The following is a 14,382-nucleotide window of genomic DNA, read 5'->3' as shown; positions in this document are numbered from 1 at the left end:
CTTGCATAATGTGCTTTGTTTATTTGTAGCAAATTTTGGGGGTGTGTGGAATTGCATTAGTGTGACATTGGGGGGCTAATTAGGTCATTTCCCAGGTCTTGTCATTTTACATTTTTTCAGGAAATGTGAAGAGTGTTCCCGGGACAGTCTCAGGATCCCGGTTACCCATGTTAATCATTACTAGCCAGTGAGAGCAGTAAATACAATGGTATTGTGTCTTGTATGTTGTTGTGCAGCCTATGCTCTGTAATCCTGGGCACGTATTCACAAAGACTTTCAGAGCAGGACTGCTGATCATTATTATTTAAAAGGCAAAACAGATCGTAGATCAGCGTTCCTACTCTGTCATGCTTTGTAAATATGGGCCCAGGTGTATTGCGCAGCCCAGGTGTATTGCGCAGACCAGGTGTATTGCGCAGCCCAGGTGTATTGCGCAGCCCAGGTGTATTGCGCAGCCCAGGTGTATTGCGCAGACCAGGTGTATTGCGCAGCCCAGGTGTATTGCGCAGACCAGGTGTATTGCACAGCCCAGGTGTATTGCACAGCCCAGGTGTTTTGCGCAGCCCAGGTGTATTGCGCAGACCAGGTGTATTGCACAGCCCAGGTGTTTTGCGCAGCCCAGGTGTATTGCGCAGCCCAGGTGTATTGCGCAGCCCAGGTGTATAGTGACCTAACTGTGTGTTACTTTTAGGATCTTCTCTGTGCTCTCTGCCATCCTGTACCTGGGCAACGTGACGTACAGCCAATCAGAAGACGGCCAGGGGCTGGAGGCGGGGCCAGCAGATGTCCTCTATACCCTGTCTGACCTCCTGGAGGTAGAGCAATACATCTAGTTATTTTGCTGATGGATTTTGAGTATTGTCTATTTATGACTATTTCAAATTGTCAAATAATTAATTCAGCATTAGCTGTTATTGAAACTACATAATGGCGCCTTATTGAATTTGAAAATAAACCATTCTCAATCAATCAATATATTTGTCTCGTCTGCTCAAGCTAGAGCAATCAGTCAATCAATATCTTCATTATATCACCTGTTCAAGCTAAAGGACCACCTGTACACAGTCTGCTCTGTTCCTATAGGTCAAACAGCTGACAGTCTGCTCTGTTCCTATAGGTCAAACCGCTGACAGTCTGCTCTGTTCCTATAGGTCAAACAGCTGACAGTCTGCTCTGTTCCTATAGGTCATACCGCTGACAGTCTGCTCTGTTCCTATAGGTCAAACAGGAGTTGCTGGTGGAGGCTTTGACGAAGAGGAAACTAATGATGGCCAACAACACCGTAGTTCTACACTACACTCTCGATGAGGTAGGGGTTCTAACATCACATGACAGGGGAAACTCCAATCTGTTGCTATAGCTACCACCTGAAGATTTTTGACATGCCATTTAGCAGAGACTTTTATCCAAACTGACTTAGTCATGGGGGATACACTCAGGTCATGTATGGGCAGAGAAACCTGGACTTATGTGGCTCTTGTTGGCTTGGCAGACCTATTTGTGGTGTTATCCTATAGGCCTTAAGTATTTAGATTGTCCTTCCTAGGCTGTAACTATGTTGTTGTTGTTGTTGTTGTCCTTCCTAGGCTGTAACTATGTTGTTGTTGTTGTTGTCCTTCCTAGGCTGTAACTATGTTGTTGTTGTTGTTGTCCTTCCTAGGCTGTAACTATGTTGTTGTTGTCCTTCCTATGCTGTAACTATGTTGTTGTTCTCCTTCCTAGGCTGTAACTATGTTGTTGTTGTCCTTCCTAGGCTGTAACTATGTTGTTGTTGTTGTCCTTCCTAGGCTGTAACTATGTTGTTGTCCTTCCTAGGCTGTAACTATGTTGTTGTCCTTCCTAGGCTGTAACTATGTTGTTGTCCTTCCTAGGCTGTAACTATGTTGTTGTTGTCCTTCCTAGGCTGTAACTATGTTGTTGTTGTCCTTCCTAGGCTGTAACTATGTTGTTGTTGTCCTTCCTAGGCTGTAACTATGTTGTTGTTGTCCTACCTAGGCTGTAACTATGTTGTTGTCCTTCCTAGGCTGTAACTATGTTGTTGTTGTCCTTCCTAGGCTGTAACTATGTTGTTGTCCTTCCTAGGCTGTAACTATGTTGTTGTCCTTCCTAGGCTGTAACTATGTTGTTGTCCTTCCTAGGCTGTAACTATGTTGTTGTCCTTCCTAGGCTGTAACTATGTTGTTGTCCTTCCTAGGCTGTAACTATGTTGTTGTCCTTCCTAGGCTGTAACTATGTTGTTGTTGTCCTACATAGGCTGTAACTATGTTGTTGTCCTACATAGGCTGTAACTATGTTGTTGTTGTCCTTCCTAGGCTGTAACTATGTTGTTGTTGTCCTTCCTAGGCTGTAACTATGTTGTTGTTGTCCTTCCTAGGCTGTAACTATGTTGTTGTTGTCCTACCTAGGCTGTAACTATGTTGTTGTTGTCCTTCCTAGGCTGTAACTATGTTGTTGTTGTTGTCCTTCCTAGGCTGTGACTATGTTGTTGTTGTTGTCCTTCCTAGGCTGTGACTATGTTGTTGTTGTTGTCCTTCCTAGGCTGTGACTATGTTGTTGTTGTTGTTGTCCTTCCTAGGCTGTGACTATGTTGTTGTTGTTGTCCTTCCTAGGCTGTAACTATGTTGTTGTTGTCCTACATAGGCTGTGACTATGTTGTTGTTGTCCCTCCTAGGCTGTAACTATGTTGTTGTTGTCCTTCCTAGGCTGTAACAATGTTATTGTTGTCCTACCTAGGCTGTGACAGCACGGGACTCGATGGCCAAGTCTCTGTACAGCTCTCTGTTTGATTGGATCGTCCTGCACATCAACCACGCTCTGCTCAACAGACGAGACATGGAGGAGGCCGTCTCTGTAAGACAACCATTCACTGTACTAACCCAGAGACAACCCGCCACTGTACTAACCCAGAGACAACCCGTCACTGTACTAACCCAGAGACAACCCGTCACTGTACAAACCCTAACCCAGAGACAACCCGCCACTGTACTAACCCAGAGACAACCCGTCACTGTACAAACCCTAACCCAGAGACAACCCGCCACTGTACTAACCCAGAGACAACCCGTCACTGTACAAACCCTAACCCAGAGACAACCCGCCACTGTACTAACCCAGAGACAACCCGCCACTGTACTAACCCAGAGACAACCCGTCACTGTACAAACCCTAACCCAGAGACAACCCGCCACTGTACTAACCCAGAGACAACCCGCCACTGTACTAACCCAGAGACAACCCGTCACTGTACTGACCCAGAGACAACCCGCCACTGTACTAACCCAGAGACAACCCGTCACTGTACTGACCCAGAGACAACCCGTCACTGTACTAACCCAGAGACAACCCGCCACTGTACTAACCCAGAGACAACCCGTCACTGTACAAACCCTAACCCCGAGACAACCCGCCACTGTACTAACCCAGAGACAACCCGTCACTGTACTGACCCAGAGACAACCCGTCACTGTACTGACCCAGAGACAACCCGTCACTGTACTGACCCAGAGACAACCCGTCACTGTACTGACCCAGAGACAACCCGTCACTGTACTGACCCAGAGACAACCCGTCACTGTACTGACCCTAACCCAGAGACAACCCGTCACTGTACTAACCCAGAGACAACCCGCCACTGTACTAACCCAGAGACAACCCGCCACTGTACTAACCCAGAGACTGCCCGTCACTGTACTAACCCAGAGACAACCCGTCACTGTACTGACCCAGAGACAACCCGTCACTGTACTGACCCAGAGACAACCCGTCACTGTACTGACCCAGAGACAATCCGTCACTGTACTGACCCAGAGACAACCCGTCACTATACTAACCCAATGACAACCCGTCAGTCACTGTACTAACCCAGAGGCAACCCGTCAGTCACTGTACTAACCCAGAGACAACCCATCAGTCACTGTACTAACCCCAACCCTAACCTTAACCCTTTCTCTTCACATTCTGTAACGATCACTTCCAGTCAAAACCGCTACCTCGCCATTTGTTTGACAAACTTTCAATGCAGTTTAAAATAAGGTATTAGTAAGAGAGCGTGGTACAGAAGCACTGCTGTGTGACACACGGCCCAGGAGAGGAGAAAAATCAACACAACGGATTCATGACAGAATTCAGCTCAATCAATTGCATTTCAAATATTAATATTATGAATATTATTGTGTTTATTAGTGTTTGTCTATAGGTATCCTGGATATATTTGGTTTTGAGGACTTCCAGACGAACAGCTTTGAACAGTTCTGTATTAACTACTCCATCGAGAAAGTTCACTATTACTTTCATCAGCACGTCTTCACACTGGAGCAGGTGAATTCTATACACTACTAGTAAACCCTTTACCACACCCCTTACAGGGTACGTTAACGTAGTCTTTTCCCCTGGGTGATCAATAAAGCATCTATCTATTCACTCATCCATCCATCTATTCACTCATCCATCCATCTATTCACTCATCCATCCATCTATTCACTCATCCATCCATCTATTCACTCATCCATCCATCTATTCACTCATCCATCCATCCACCCACCCCTTCATTCCTTCACTTATCCATCCATCTATTCACTCATCCATCCATCCATCTATTCACTCATCCATCCATCCATCTATTCACTCATCCATCCATCCATCCACCCACCCACCCCTTCATTCCTTCACTCATCCATCCATCCATCTATTCACTCATCCATCCATCCACCCACCCACCCGTTCATTCATTCACTCATCCATCCATCCACCCGTTCATTCCTTCACTCATCCATCCACCCATTAATTCCTTCACCCATCCATCCATCCCTTCAGTCATCCATCTACCAGCCATCCCTTCAGTCATCCATCCACCCATCCATCCATCCACCCATTCATCCCTTCAGTCATCCATCTACCCATCCATCCCTTCAGTCATCCATCCATCCACTCATCCATTCCTTCACTCATCCATCCACTCATCCATCCACCCATTCATCCACCCATCCATCCCTTCAGTCATCCATCCACCCATCCATCCCTTCAGTCATCCATCTACCCATCCATCCCTTCAGTCATCCATCCACTCATCCATTCCTTCACTCATCCATCCACTCATCCATCCACCCATCCATCCACCCATCCATCCCTTCAGTCATCCATCTACCCATCCATACCTTCAGTCATCCATCCACCCATCCATCCCTTCAGTCATCCATCCCTTCAGTCATCCATCCACCCATTAATTTGTTCATCCATGTATTCCAGGAGGAGTACCAGGCAGAAGGGATTAGCTGGAGTCCCATTGACTACAAAGACAACCTGGGCTGTATCCATCTGATCAGCCAGAAACCCACTGGACTGTTCCACATACTGGATGAGGAGAGCAAGTAGGTCTAGAAGGAGGGCCCAGAGTTTTACAAGTCAGGTCACATGGTTGTATCTCAATAGGCTGTAGTTACATCCTCTCCTTGTTTTAAACCTTTATCAGCACTGATCTAGAGGAAGTGGACAGGTGAAAAGAAGCTTACTGGTTTGGCTTCCTGTCTAGCTTTTTACCAACCTAGGTATTTACAGTTCAGTGTTGAGTGGAGATTCATTTAACAGTCTGTCCACTGTCCTCTCTCTCTCCCTCTCTCTCTCTCCATGTCCTCAGTCTCTCCCAGTCCACAGACAACACTCTGTTGGAGAAGTTCAAGCAGCTGCATCATGATAACCCATACTTTGTCCCCACCGCGGGGATGGAACCAGCCTTCATCATACAACACTTTACTGGGACCATCAAGTACCAGATTAAGGTAGGGATATAAACCAAGGATGTACATATACTGTACATAAACATGAATATATATGTCATGTAGTACCGCTCTGTCTACAAGTGACACTGCCAACTGCCCTTCTCTTAACCCCCTCCCTCTCTCTCTCTCTCTTCCCCTCCCTCTCACTTTTCCCCTCTCTCTCTCCCCTCTTCCCCCTCTCTCTTCTCCCCTTTTCCCCCTCTCTCTCCTCCCCTCTTCCCCCTTTCTCTCCTCCCCTCTTCCCCCTTCTCTCCTCCCCTCTTCCCCCTTTCTCTCCTCCCCTCTTCCCCCTTTCTCTCCTCCCCTCTTCCCCCTTTCTCTCCTCCCCTCTTCCCCCTCTCTCTCCTCCCCTCTTCCCCCTCTTTCTCCTCCCCTCTTCCCCCTCTCTCTCCTCAACTCTTCCCCCCTCCCTGTCTCTTCCCCTCTTCCCCCCTCCCTCTCTCTTTTCCCCTCCCTCTCTCCTCTCCCCTCTTCCCCCTCTCTCTCCTCCCCTCTTCCCCCTCTTTCTCCTCCCCTCTTCCCCCTCTTTCTCCTCCCCTCTTCCCCCTCTCTCTCCTCAACTCTTCCCCCCTCCCTCTCTCTTTTCCCCTCCCTCTCCCCTCTTCCCCCTCTTTCTCCTCCCCTTTTCCCCCTCTCTCTCCTCCCCTCTTCCCCCCTCCCTCTCTCCTCCCCTCTTCCCCCCTCCCTCTCTCTTCCCCTCTTCCCCCCTCCCTCTCTCTTTTCCCCTCCCTCTACCTCCTCTCTCCCCTCTTCCCCCTCTCTCTCCTCCCCTCTTCCCCCCCTCCCCCTCTCTCTTCATTTCTCCTCTTCCTCTCCTCCTCTCTGTCAGGATTTCCGGGAGAAGAACACGGACCACATGCGTCCGGAGATCGTGTCGTTACTACGCAGCAGTCAGCGGGCGTTCATGCGTCAGCTGATCGGGTCAGATCCTGTGGCCTTTTTCCGATGGGGAATCCTCCGATCCACCATACACATCATAGCAGTCTTCAAGGAGGCCGGGCGCCGCCGTGCAGCCGCAGGTACACTACTTTTTAAGGACATTTACCCTCTCTCCTTGACCTGTCCAATCAGAGCTTTTCAGGGCTTTTCTTCATGACATGAACCAAGCCAGGGAAAAGTCTGGGCCATATTCATTAGTGCATAAGTAGCCTGTAATTGGCCAACAGTTTATTTTTCCTAGTCAGGTTGAGATGTGACTTGCCACACTAACGTATGGAGATGATGACGATAAGATTATTAACATGTTGATGATGATAATGATGATGAGGATGGTTAACATGATGATGGTGATGATGAGGATGGTTAACATGATGAGGATGATGGTGATGATGAGGATGGTTAACATGATGAGGATGATGGTGATGATGAGGATGGTTAACATGATGATGAGGATGATGGTTAACATGATGATGAGGATGATGGTTAACATGATGATGAGGATGATGGTTAACATGTTGAGGATGATGGTTAACATGTTGAGGATGATGGTTAACATGTTGAGGATGATGGTTAACATGATGATGAGGATGATGGTTAACATGATGATGAGGATGATGGTTAACATGATGATGAGGATGATGGTTAACATGATCATGAGGATGATGGTTAACATGATCATGAGGATGATGGTTAACATGATCATGAGGATGATGGTTAACATGATCATGAGGATGATGGTTAACATGATCACGAGGATGATGGTTAACATGATCACGAGGATGATGGTTAACATGATGAGGATGATGGTTAACATGATGATGAGGATGATGGTTAACATGATGATGAGGATGATGGTTAACATGATGATGAGGATGATGGTTAACATGTTGAGGATGATGGTTAACATGTTGAGGATGATGGTTAACATGTTGAGGATGATGGTTAACATGATGATGAGGATGATGGTTAACATGATGATGAGGATGATGGTTAACATGATGATGAGGATGATGGTTAACATGATCATGAGGATGATGGTTAACATGATCATGAGGATGATGGTTAACATGATCATGAGGATGATGGTTAACATGATCATGAGGATGATGGTTAACATGATCACGAGGATGATGGTTAACATGATCACGAGGATGATGGTTAACATGATGAGGATGATGGTTAACATGATGATGAGGATGATGGTTAACATGATGATGAGGATGATGGTTAACATGATGATGAGGATGATGGTTAACATGATGAGGATGATGGTTAACATGATGATGAGGATGATGGTTAACATGATGAGGATGATGGTTAACATGATGATGGTTAACATGATGATGAGGATGATGGTTAACATGATGAGGATGATGGTTAACATGATGATGAGGATGATGGTTAACATGATGATGGTTAACATGATGATGAGGATGATGGTTAACATGATGAGGATGATGGTTAACATGATGATGAGGATGATGGTTAACATGATGATGGTTAACATGATGATGAGGATGATGGTTAACATGTTGAGGATGATGGTTAACATGTTGAGGATGATGGTTAACATGATGAGGATGATGGTTAACATGATGAGGATGATGGTTAACATGATGAGGATGATGGTTAACATGTTGAGGATGATGGTTAACATGTTGAGGATGATGGTTAACATGTTGAGGATGATGGTTAACATGTTGAGGATGATGGTTGTTGAGGATGATGGTTAACATGATGATGAGGATGATGGTTAACATGTTAAGGATGATAGTTAACATGATGAGGATGATGGTTAACATGATGATGAGGATGATGGTTAACATGATGATTGTTAACATGATGATGAGGATGATGGTTAACATGATGATGAGGATGATGGTTAACATGATGATGAGGATGATGGTTAACATGATGAGGATGATGGTTAACATGATGATGGTTAACATGATGATGAGGATGATGGTTAACATGATGATGAGGATGATGGTTAACATGTTGAGGATGATGGTTAACATGTTGAGGATGATGGTTAACATGATGAGGATGATGGTTAACATGATGAGGATGATGGTTAACATGTTGAGGGTGATGGTTAACATGATGAGGATGATGGTTAACATAATGAGGAGGATGGTTAACATAATGAGGAGGATGGTTAACATGATGATGGTTAACATGATGATGAGGATGATGGTTAACATGATGAAGATGATGGTTAACATGGAGAGGCCTGTGTTCTGTGTACTCCACAGCTCTGGTGAAACCCACCTCCTGTCGCATTACAGGGGAACTAAAGAGGAGACCCATCTTGGCTCTACAGAGACTGGCCAGGTAGGAGAGAGTTACCAGTTACCCCCGGGTGGTAGGAGAGAGTTACCCCAGGGTGGTAGAGGAGACTTACCAGATACCCCAGGGTGGTAGGAGAGACTTACCAGATACACCTGGGTGGTAGGAGAGAGTTACCAGTTACCCCCGGGTGGTAGGAGAGAGTTACCCCAGGGTGGTAGGAAAGACTTACCAGATACCCCCGGGTGGTAGGAGAGACTTACCAGTTACCCCCGGGTGGTAGGAGAGACTTACCAGTTACCCCCGGGTGGTAGGAAAGAGTTACCAGTTACCCCCGGGTGGTAGGAGAGACTTACCAGTTACCCCCGGGTGGTAGGAGAGACTTACCAGTTACCCCCGGGTGGTAGGAGAGACTTACCAGTTACCCCCGGGTGGTAGGAGAGAGTCACCAGTTACCCCCGGGTGGTAGGAGAGACCAGATACCCTTCGGGTGGTAGGAGAGACTTACTAGATATCCCCGGGTGATAGGAGAGACTTACTAGATACCCCAGGGTGGTAGGAGAGACCAGATACCCCAGGGTGGTAGGAGAGACCAGATACCCCCGGGTGGTAGGAGAGAGTTACCAGTTACCCCAGGGTGGTAGGAGAGACTTACCAGTTACCCCCGGGTGGTAGGAGAGACTTACCAGTTACCCCCGGGTGGTAGGAGAGACTTACCAGTTACCCCCGGGTGGTAGGAGAGACTTACCAGTTACCCCCGGGTGGTAGGAGAGAGTCACCAGTTACCCCCGGGTGGTAGGAGATACTTACTAGATACCCCCGGGTGATAGGAGAGACTTACTAGATACCCCAGGGTGGTAGGAGAGACCAGATACCCCAGGGTGGTAGGAGAGACCAGATACCCCAGGGTGGTAGGAGAGACCAGATACCCCAGGGTGGTAGGTAGGAGAGACCAGATACCCCAGGGTGGTAGGTAGGAGAGACCAGATACCCCAGGGTGGTAGGTAGGAGAGACCAGATACCCCAGGGTGGTAGGTAGGAGAGACCAGATACCCCAGGGTGGTAGGTAGGAGAGACCAGATACCCCAGGGTGGAGGGAGAGACTTACCAGATACACCTGGGTGGTGGGAGAGACTTACCACATACCCCAGGGTGGAGGGAGAGACTTACCACATACCCCAGGGTGGAGGAAGAGACTTACCACATACCCCAGGGTGGAGGGAGAGACTTACCACATACCCCCACATACCCCAGGGTGGTGGGAGAGACTTACCACATATCCCAGGGTGGAGGGAGAGACTTACCACATACCCCAGGGTGGAGGGAGAGACTTACCACATACCCCAGGGTGGAGGGAGAGACTTACCACATACCCCAGGGTGGTAGTAGAGACTTATACCACATACCCCAGGGTGGAGGGAGAGACTTATACCACATACCCCAGGGTGGAGAGAGAGACTTACCACATACCCCAGGGTGGTGGGAGAGACTTACCACATACCCCAGGGTGGTAGTAGAGACTTATACCACATACCCCAGGGTGGTAGTAGAGACTTATACCACATACCCCAGGGTGGAGGGAGAGACTTACCACATACCCCAGGGTGGTGGGAGAGACTTACCACATACCCCAGGGTGGTGGGAGAGACTTACCACATACCCCAGGGTGGTAGTAGAGACTTATACCACATACCCCAGGGTGGTAGTAGAGACTTATACCACATACCCCAGGGTGGAGGGAGAGACTTATACCACATACCCCAGGGTGGTGGGAGAGACTTACCACGTACCCCAGGGGGGTGGGAGAGACTTACCACGTACCCCAGGGTGGTGGGAGAGACTTACCACGTACCCCAGGGATGGCTAATCCTATCCACAGAGGACTGGTGTGGATGCAGGCTTCTGTTCCAGCCAAGCAGTAACACACCTGATTCAACTAAACTAATCCTTCTTCTCCATCCACAGCTCCCGGCTGGACTTCTCATTTGACCGGTCTGATGACCACCCTCTGGAGGTGTTAGAGGACATTTTCGTCAGCTATGAGAACAGGAAGTAAGTGGGAATGGTGTGAATGCAGGAAGCAGGTTGTTTATGGAATGTTACATACTGTACTGCATAGATTTTGAACTTTTGAATTGTGAGTGTTTCTGGGTAAGTCTCTGAGAGTGATTAGAGCTGTGAGTGTTTCTGGGTAAGTCTCTGAGAGTGATTAGAGCTGTGAGTGTTTCTTGGTAAGTCTCTGAGAGTGATTAGAGCTATAAGTGTTTCTGGGTACGTCTCTGAGAGTGAGTAGAGCTGTGAGGCTTTCTGGGTAAGTCTCTGAGTGTGATTAGAGCTGTGAGTGTTTCTGGGTAAGTCTCTGAATGTGATTAGAGCTGTGAGTGTTTCTGGGTAAGTCTCTGAGAGTGAGTAGAGCTGTGAGGCTTTCTGGGTAAGTCTGAGTGCTTTCCACATCTGGATTGTGCAACATTTTTCAAGCTCTGTCAAATTGGTGGTTGATCATTGCTAGACAATTATTTTCTGATTTTTAAGTCAAAACTGTAAATCGACCACTCAGGAACATTCACTGTGTTCTTGGTAAGCAACTCCATTGTAGTTTTGGCCTTGTGTTTTAGGTTATTGTCCTTCTAAAAGGTGAATTCATCTCCCAGTGTCTGGTGGAAAGCAGACTGAACCAGGTTTTCCTCTAGGATTTTGCCTGTGCTTAACTTCATTCCGTTTATTTTTTATCCTGAAAAACTCCCCAGTCCTTAACGATTACAAGCATACCCATAACATGATGCAGCCACCACTATGCTTGAAAATATGAAGTTGTGGTACTCAGTAATGTGTTGTATTGGATTTGGCCAAAACATAACACTTTGTATTCAGGACAAATAGTTTATTATTTTGCCAATGTTTTTGCAGTATTACTTTACTGCCTTGTAGTAAACAGGATGCATGTTTTAGAATATTTTGATTCTGTATAGGCTAACTTCTTTTCACTCTATCATTTAGGTTAGTATTATGGAGTAACTACAATGTTGTTGATGCATCCTCAGGTTTCTCCTATCACAGCCATTAAATCAAATGTATTTATATATCCCTTCGTACATCAGCTGATATCTCAAAGTGCTGTACAGAAACCCAGCCTAAAACCCCAAACACTTTTAAAGTCACCATTGGCCTCATGGTTTAATCCCTGAACAGTTTCCTTCCTCTCCGGCAACTGAGTTATGAAGAACGCCTGTATCTTTGTAGTGACTGGGTGTATTGATACACCATCCAAGGTGTAATTAATAACTTCACCATGCTCAAAGGGATATTCAATGTCGGCCTCTTTAAAAAATTATATATATATTCTTTATGAGGCACTGAAAAACCTACATGGTCTTTGTGGTTGAATCTGTGTTTGAAATTCACTACTTGACTGACAGCACCTTAAAGATAATTGTATGTGTGGGGGTACAGAGATGAGGTAGTCATTCAAAATTATTATGTGACTTGTTAAGCAAATTTTTACTGCTGAACTTATTTAGGCTTGCCATCACAAAGGTGTTGAATACTTATTAACTCAAGACATTTCACCTTTTCATTTAAAAAAATAAAATAATTTGTAAACATTTCTATAAACATAATTCCACTTTAACATTATGGAGTGTGTGTGTGTGTGGCCAGTGACGACAAAACAATCTAAATGTAATCCATTTTTAATTCAGGCTGTAACACAACAAAATGTGTAGAAAGTCCAGGGCTGTGACTCCTTTCTGAAACCACTATATTCACTGGTCCTTGTCCTCCATCTTTGGCTGTGAAACACAGTTTACCTCCATCTCTCTGTCTTCTCTCCACATAGAAAGACCAAAGGCAGCAAGCGCAAACAGCTCATTCCCAAGGTAATGTATTAGTAGTGGACTTTATCAAAAAGGAATCTATGGGTTTATATTACTGCACTTTTACCTGGGGCCAGGAGTCTTTCCTGGTATGGTTCACGTAGACAGGAAAACCTCATGGCCTTGTCTGTAACCATATTACAACACTATGTCATTGCAGTGCAGGTGTGATTTGATTTGATTAATTTGATTCAAATCAAGCTTAAATTATTTTTTGGTTGGTTGGTTGGTTGTTTGACGTGTGTTGTTCCACAGAATCTGATGAACTCCCGGTCCCTGAAGCACATAGTGGGTCTGACGCGCCACGACCTCACCCCCCGCTCTCTGCTCCACCCACACCCGAGGAAGCAACCGTCCAGCATCAGCGCTCAGTTCCAGGTCTGCTTCCCCAACACAGACACGCAGGCACACTCACACACACTCGCACACACACACACACACACCCCTACCAGCCTGATCAGAATAGAATAGAGTAGTGTTGTGTGTGTGTGTATCACTTCAAATCCATTAAAGATCACTAATGGGAGCAGCAAACAGCGAGTGGCACCTCCGTTAACTCTGCTGTCTGGCGTGATGCGATGTTGTTCTGCAGGCGTCTCTCAATCAGCTGCTGGAGACTGTGGGGAGAGCAGAGCCTTTCTTCATCCACTGTATTCGTTCCAATGCCGAGAAGGTAGGATCACATGTGTGCTCTGTACGTAGGACGATAGTGTTTTACACATTGGTCATTTGGCAGACGCTGATATCCAGAGAGACCTCCGGTCAGTTTTGATGACAGAATTTGTATCACTTTAATGTATTTACTGATGTAACTGTGTGTGTGTGTTCCTTATAGAAGGAGATGCTGTTTGACGACGCTCTAGTTTTACAGCAGATGAGGTACACGGGCATGTTGGAGACGGTACGCATCAGGAAGTCTGGCTACAATGCCAAGTTCACCTTTAAGGTAGGATACACCTTCAGAGCTGTACAAATGAATGAGCAAATGTCTAAATCTGACCTAATACATATGAACAGTACCGAACCACTAAATGAGCACAGATACTAAGCCATCAGATCACTCATGCTGCTGCTGTTCTCTAAAACAAAACTTTTTGAGGTTTTGAAAGCTGGATATAAAAGTGTGGATAAAAGCAATTCCCTGATTGTCTAAAAGGTAATGCTTATTGTTTATTTAGTCATTTTGATAAGAGATGGCCATATTATATGCAGTGATTGATTGTGTGTTGATGTAGGAGTTCCTAGAGAAGTTTAAGGTGTTGCTGCCTAAAGAAGCCACCTCAGCACCGAAGGACATAGCGAACCTGCTACAGAAGATGGGCCTGGGACAGAGCACATACCAGATTGGGAAAACTAAGGTAACACTTCTTGGCCCCATATAAAAACATCATAACACTAATACTAAATAAATGCATTTTATTTGTTATAGCACTTTTTCAAGAACGGAAAGTACTTTACATATCCCAAACGACATCATCATAACGACATCATCATCACAACAACATAAC

At 46.1% G+C, this 14,382-nt stretch overlaps 1 protein-coding gene across 1 annotated transcript in view; it reads left to right on the top strand.

The window, feature by feature from the left end:
- LOC139387490 (unconventional myosin-IXb-like) overlaps positions 1-14,382 on the top strand; it is an 81,423-nt gene that overhangs the window by 35,557 nt on the left and 31,484 nt on the right. Inside the window, exons 7-20 of the mRNA XM_071133735.1 lie at positions 692-815; positions 1,220-1,309; positions 2,734-2,850; positions 4,183-4,317; positions 5,245-5,366; positions 5,633-5,774; positions 6,604-6,793; positions 8,969-9,047; positions 10,968-11,054; positions 12,838-12,877; positions 13,130-13,252; positions 13,467-13,547; positions 13,710-13,820; positions 14,110-14,232. Of these exons, the coding sequence (XP_070989836.1) occupies positions 692-815; positions 1,220-1,309; positions 2,734-2,850; positions 4,183-4,317; positions 5,245-5,366; positions 5,633-5,774; positions 6,604-6,793; positions 8,969-9,047; positions 10,968-11,054; positions 12,838-12,877; positions 13,130-13,252; positions 13,467-13,547; positions 13,710-13,820; positions 14,110-14,232 (1,564 nt within the window). The remainder of the gene's footprint in view (positions 1-691; positions 816-1,219; positions 1,310-2,733; positions 2,851-4,182; positions 4,318-5,244; positions 5,367-5,632; positions 5,775-6,603; positions 6,794-8,968; positions 9,048-10,967; positions 11,055-12,837; positions 12,878-13,129; positions 13,253-13,466; positions 13,548-13,709; positions 13,821-14,109; positions 14,233-14,382) is intronic.

The sequence above is a fragment of the Oncorhynchus clarkii genome, chromosome 28 (genome assembly GCF_045791955.1).
Source record: "Oncorhynchus clarkii lewisi isolate Uvic-CL-2024 chromosome 28, UVic_Ocla_1.0, whole genome shotgun sequence".
NCBI lineage: Eukaryota > Metazoa > Chordata > Actinopteri > Salmoniformes > Salmonidae > Oncorhynchus > Oncorhynchus clarkii.
Note: the sequence above shows the minus strand (reverse complement) of the source record. Positions and strands in the feature narration are given on the sequence as shown.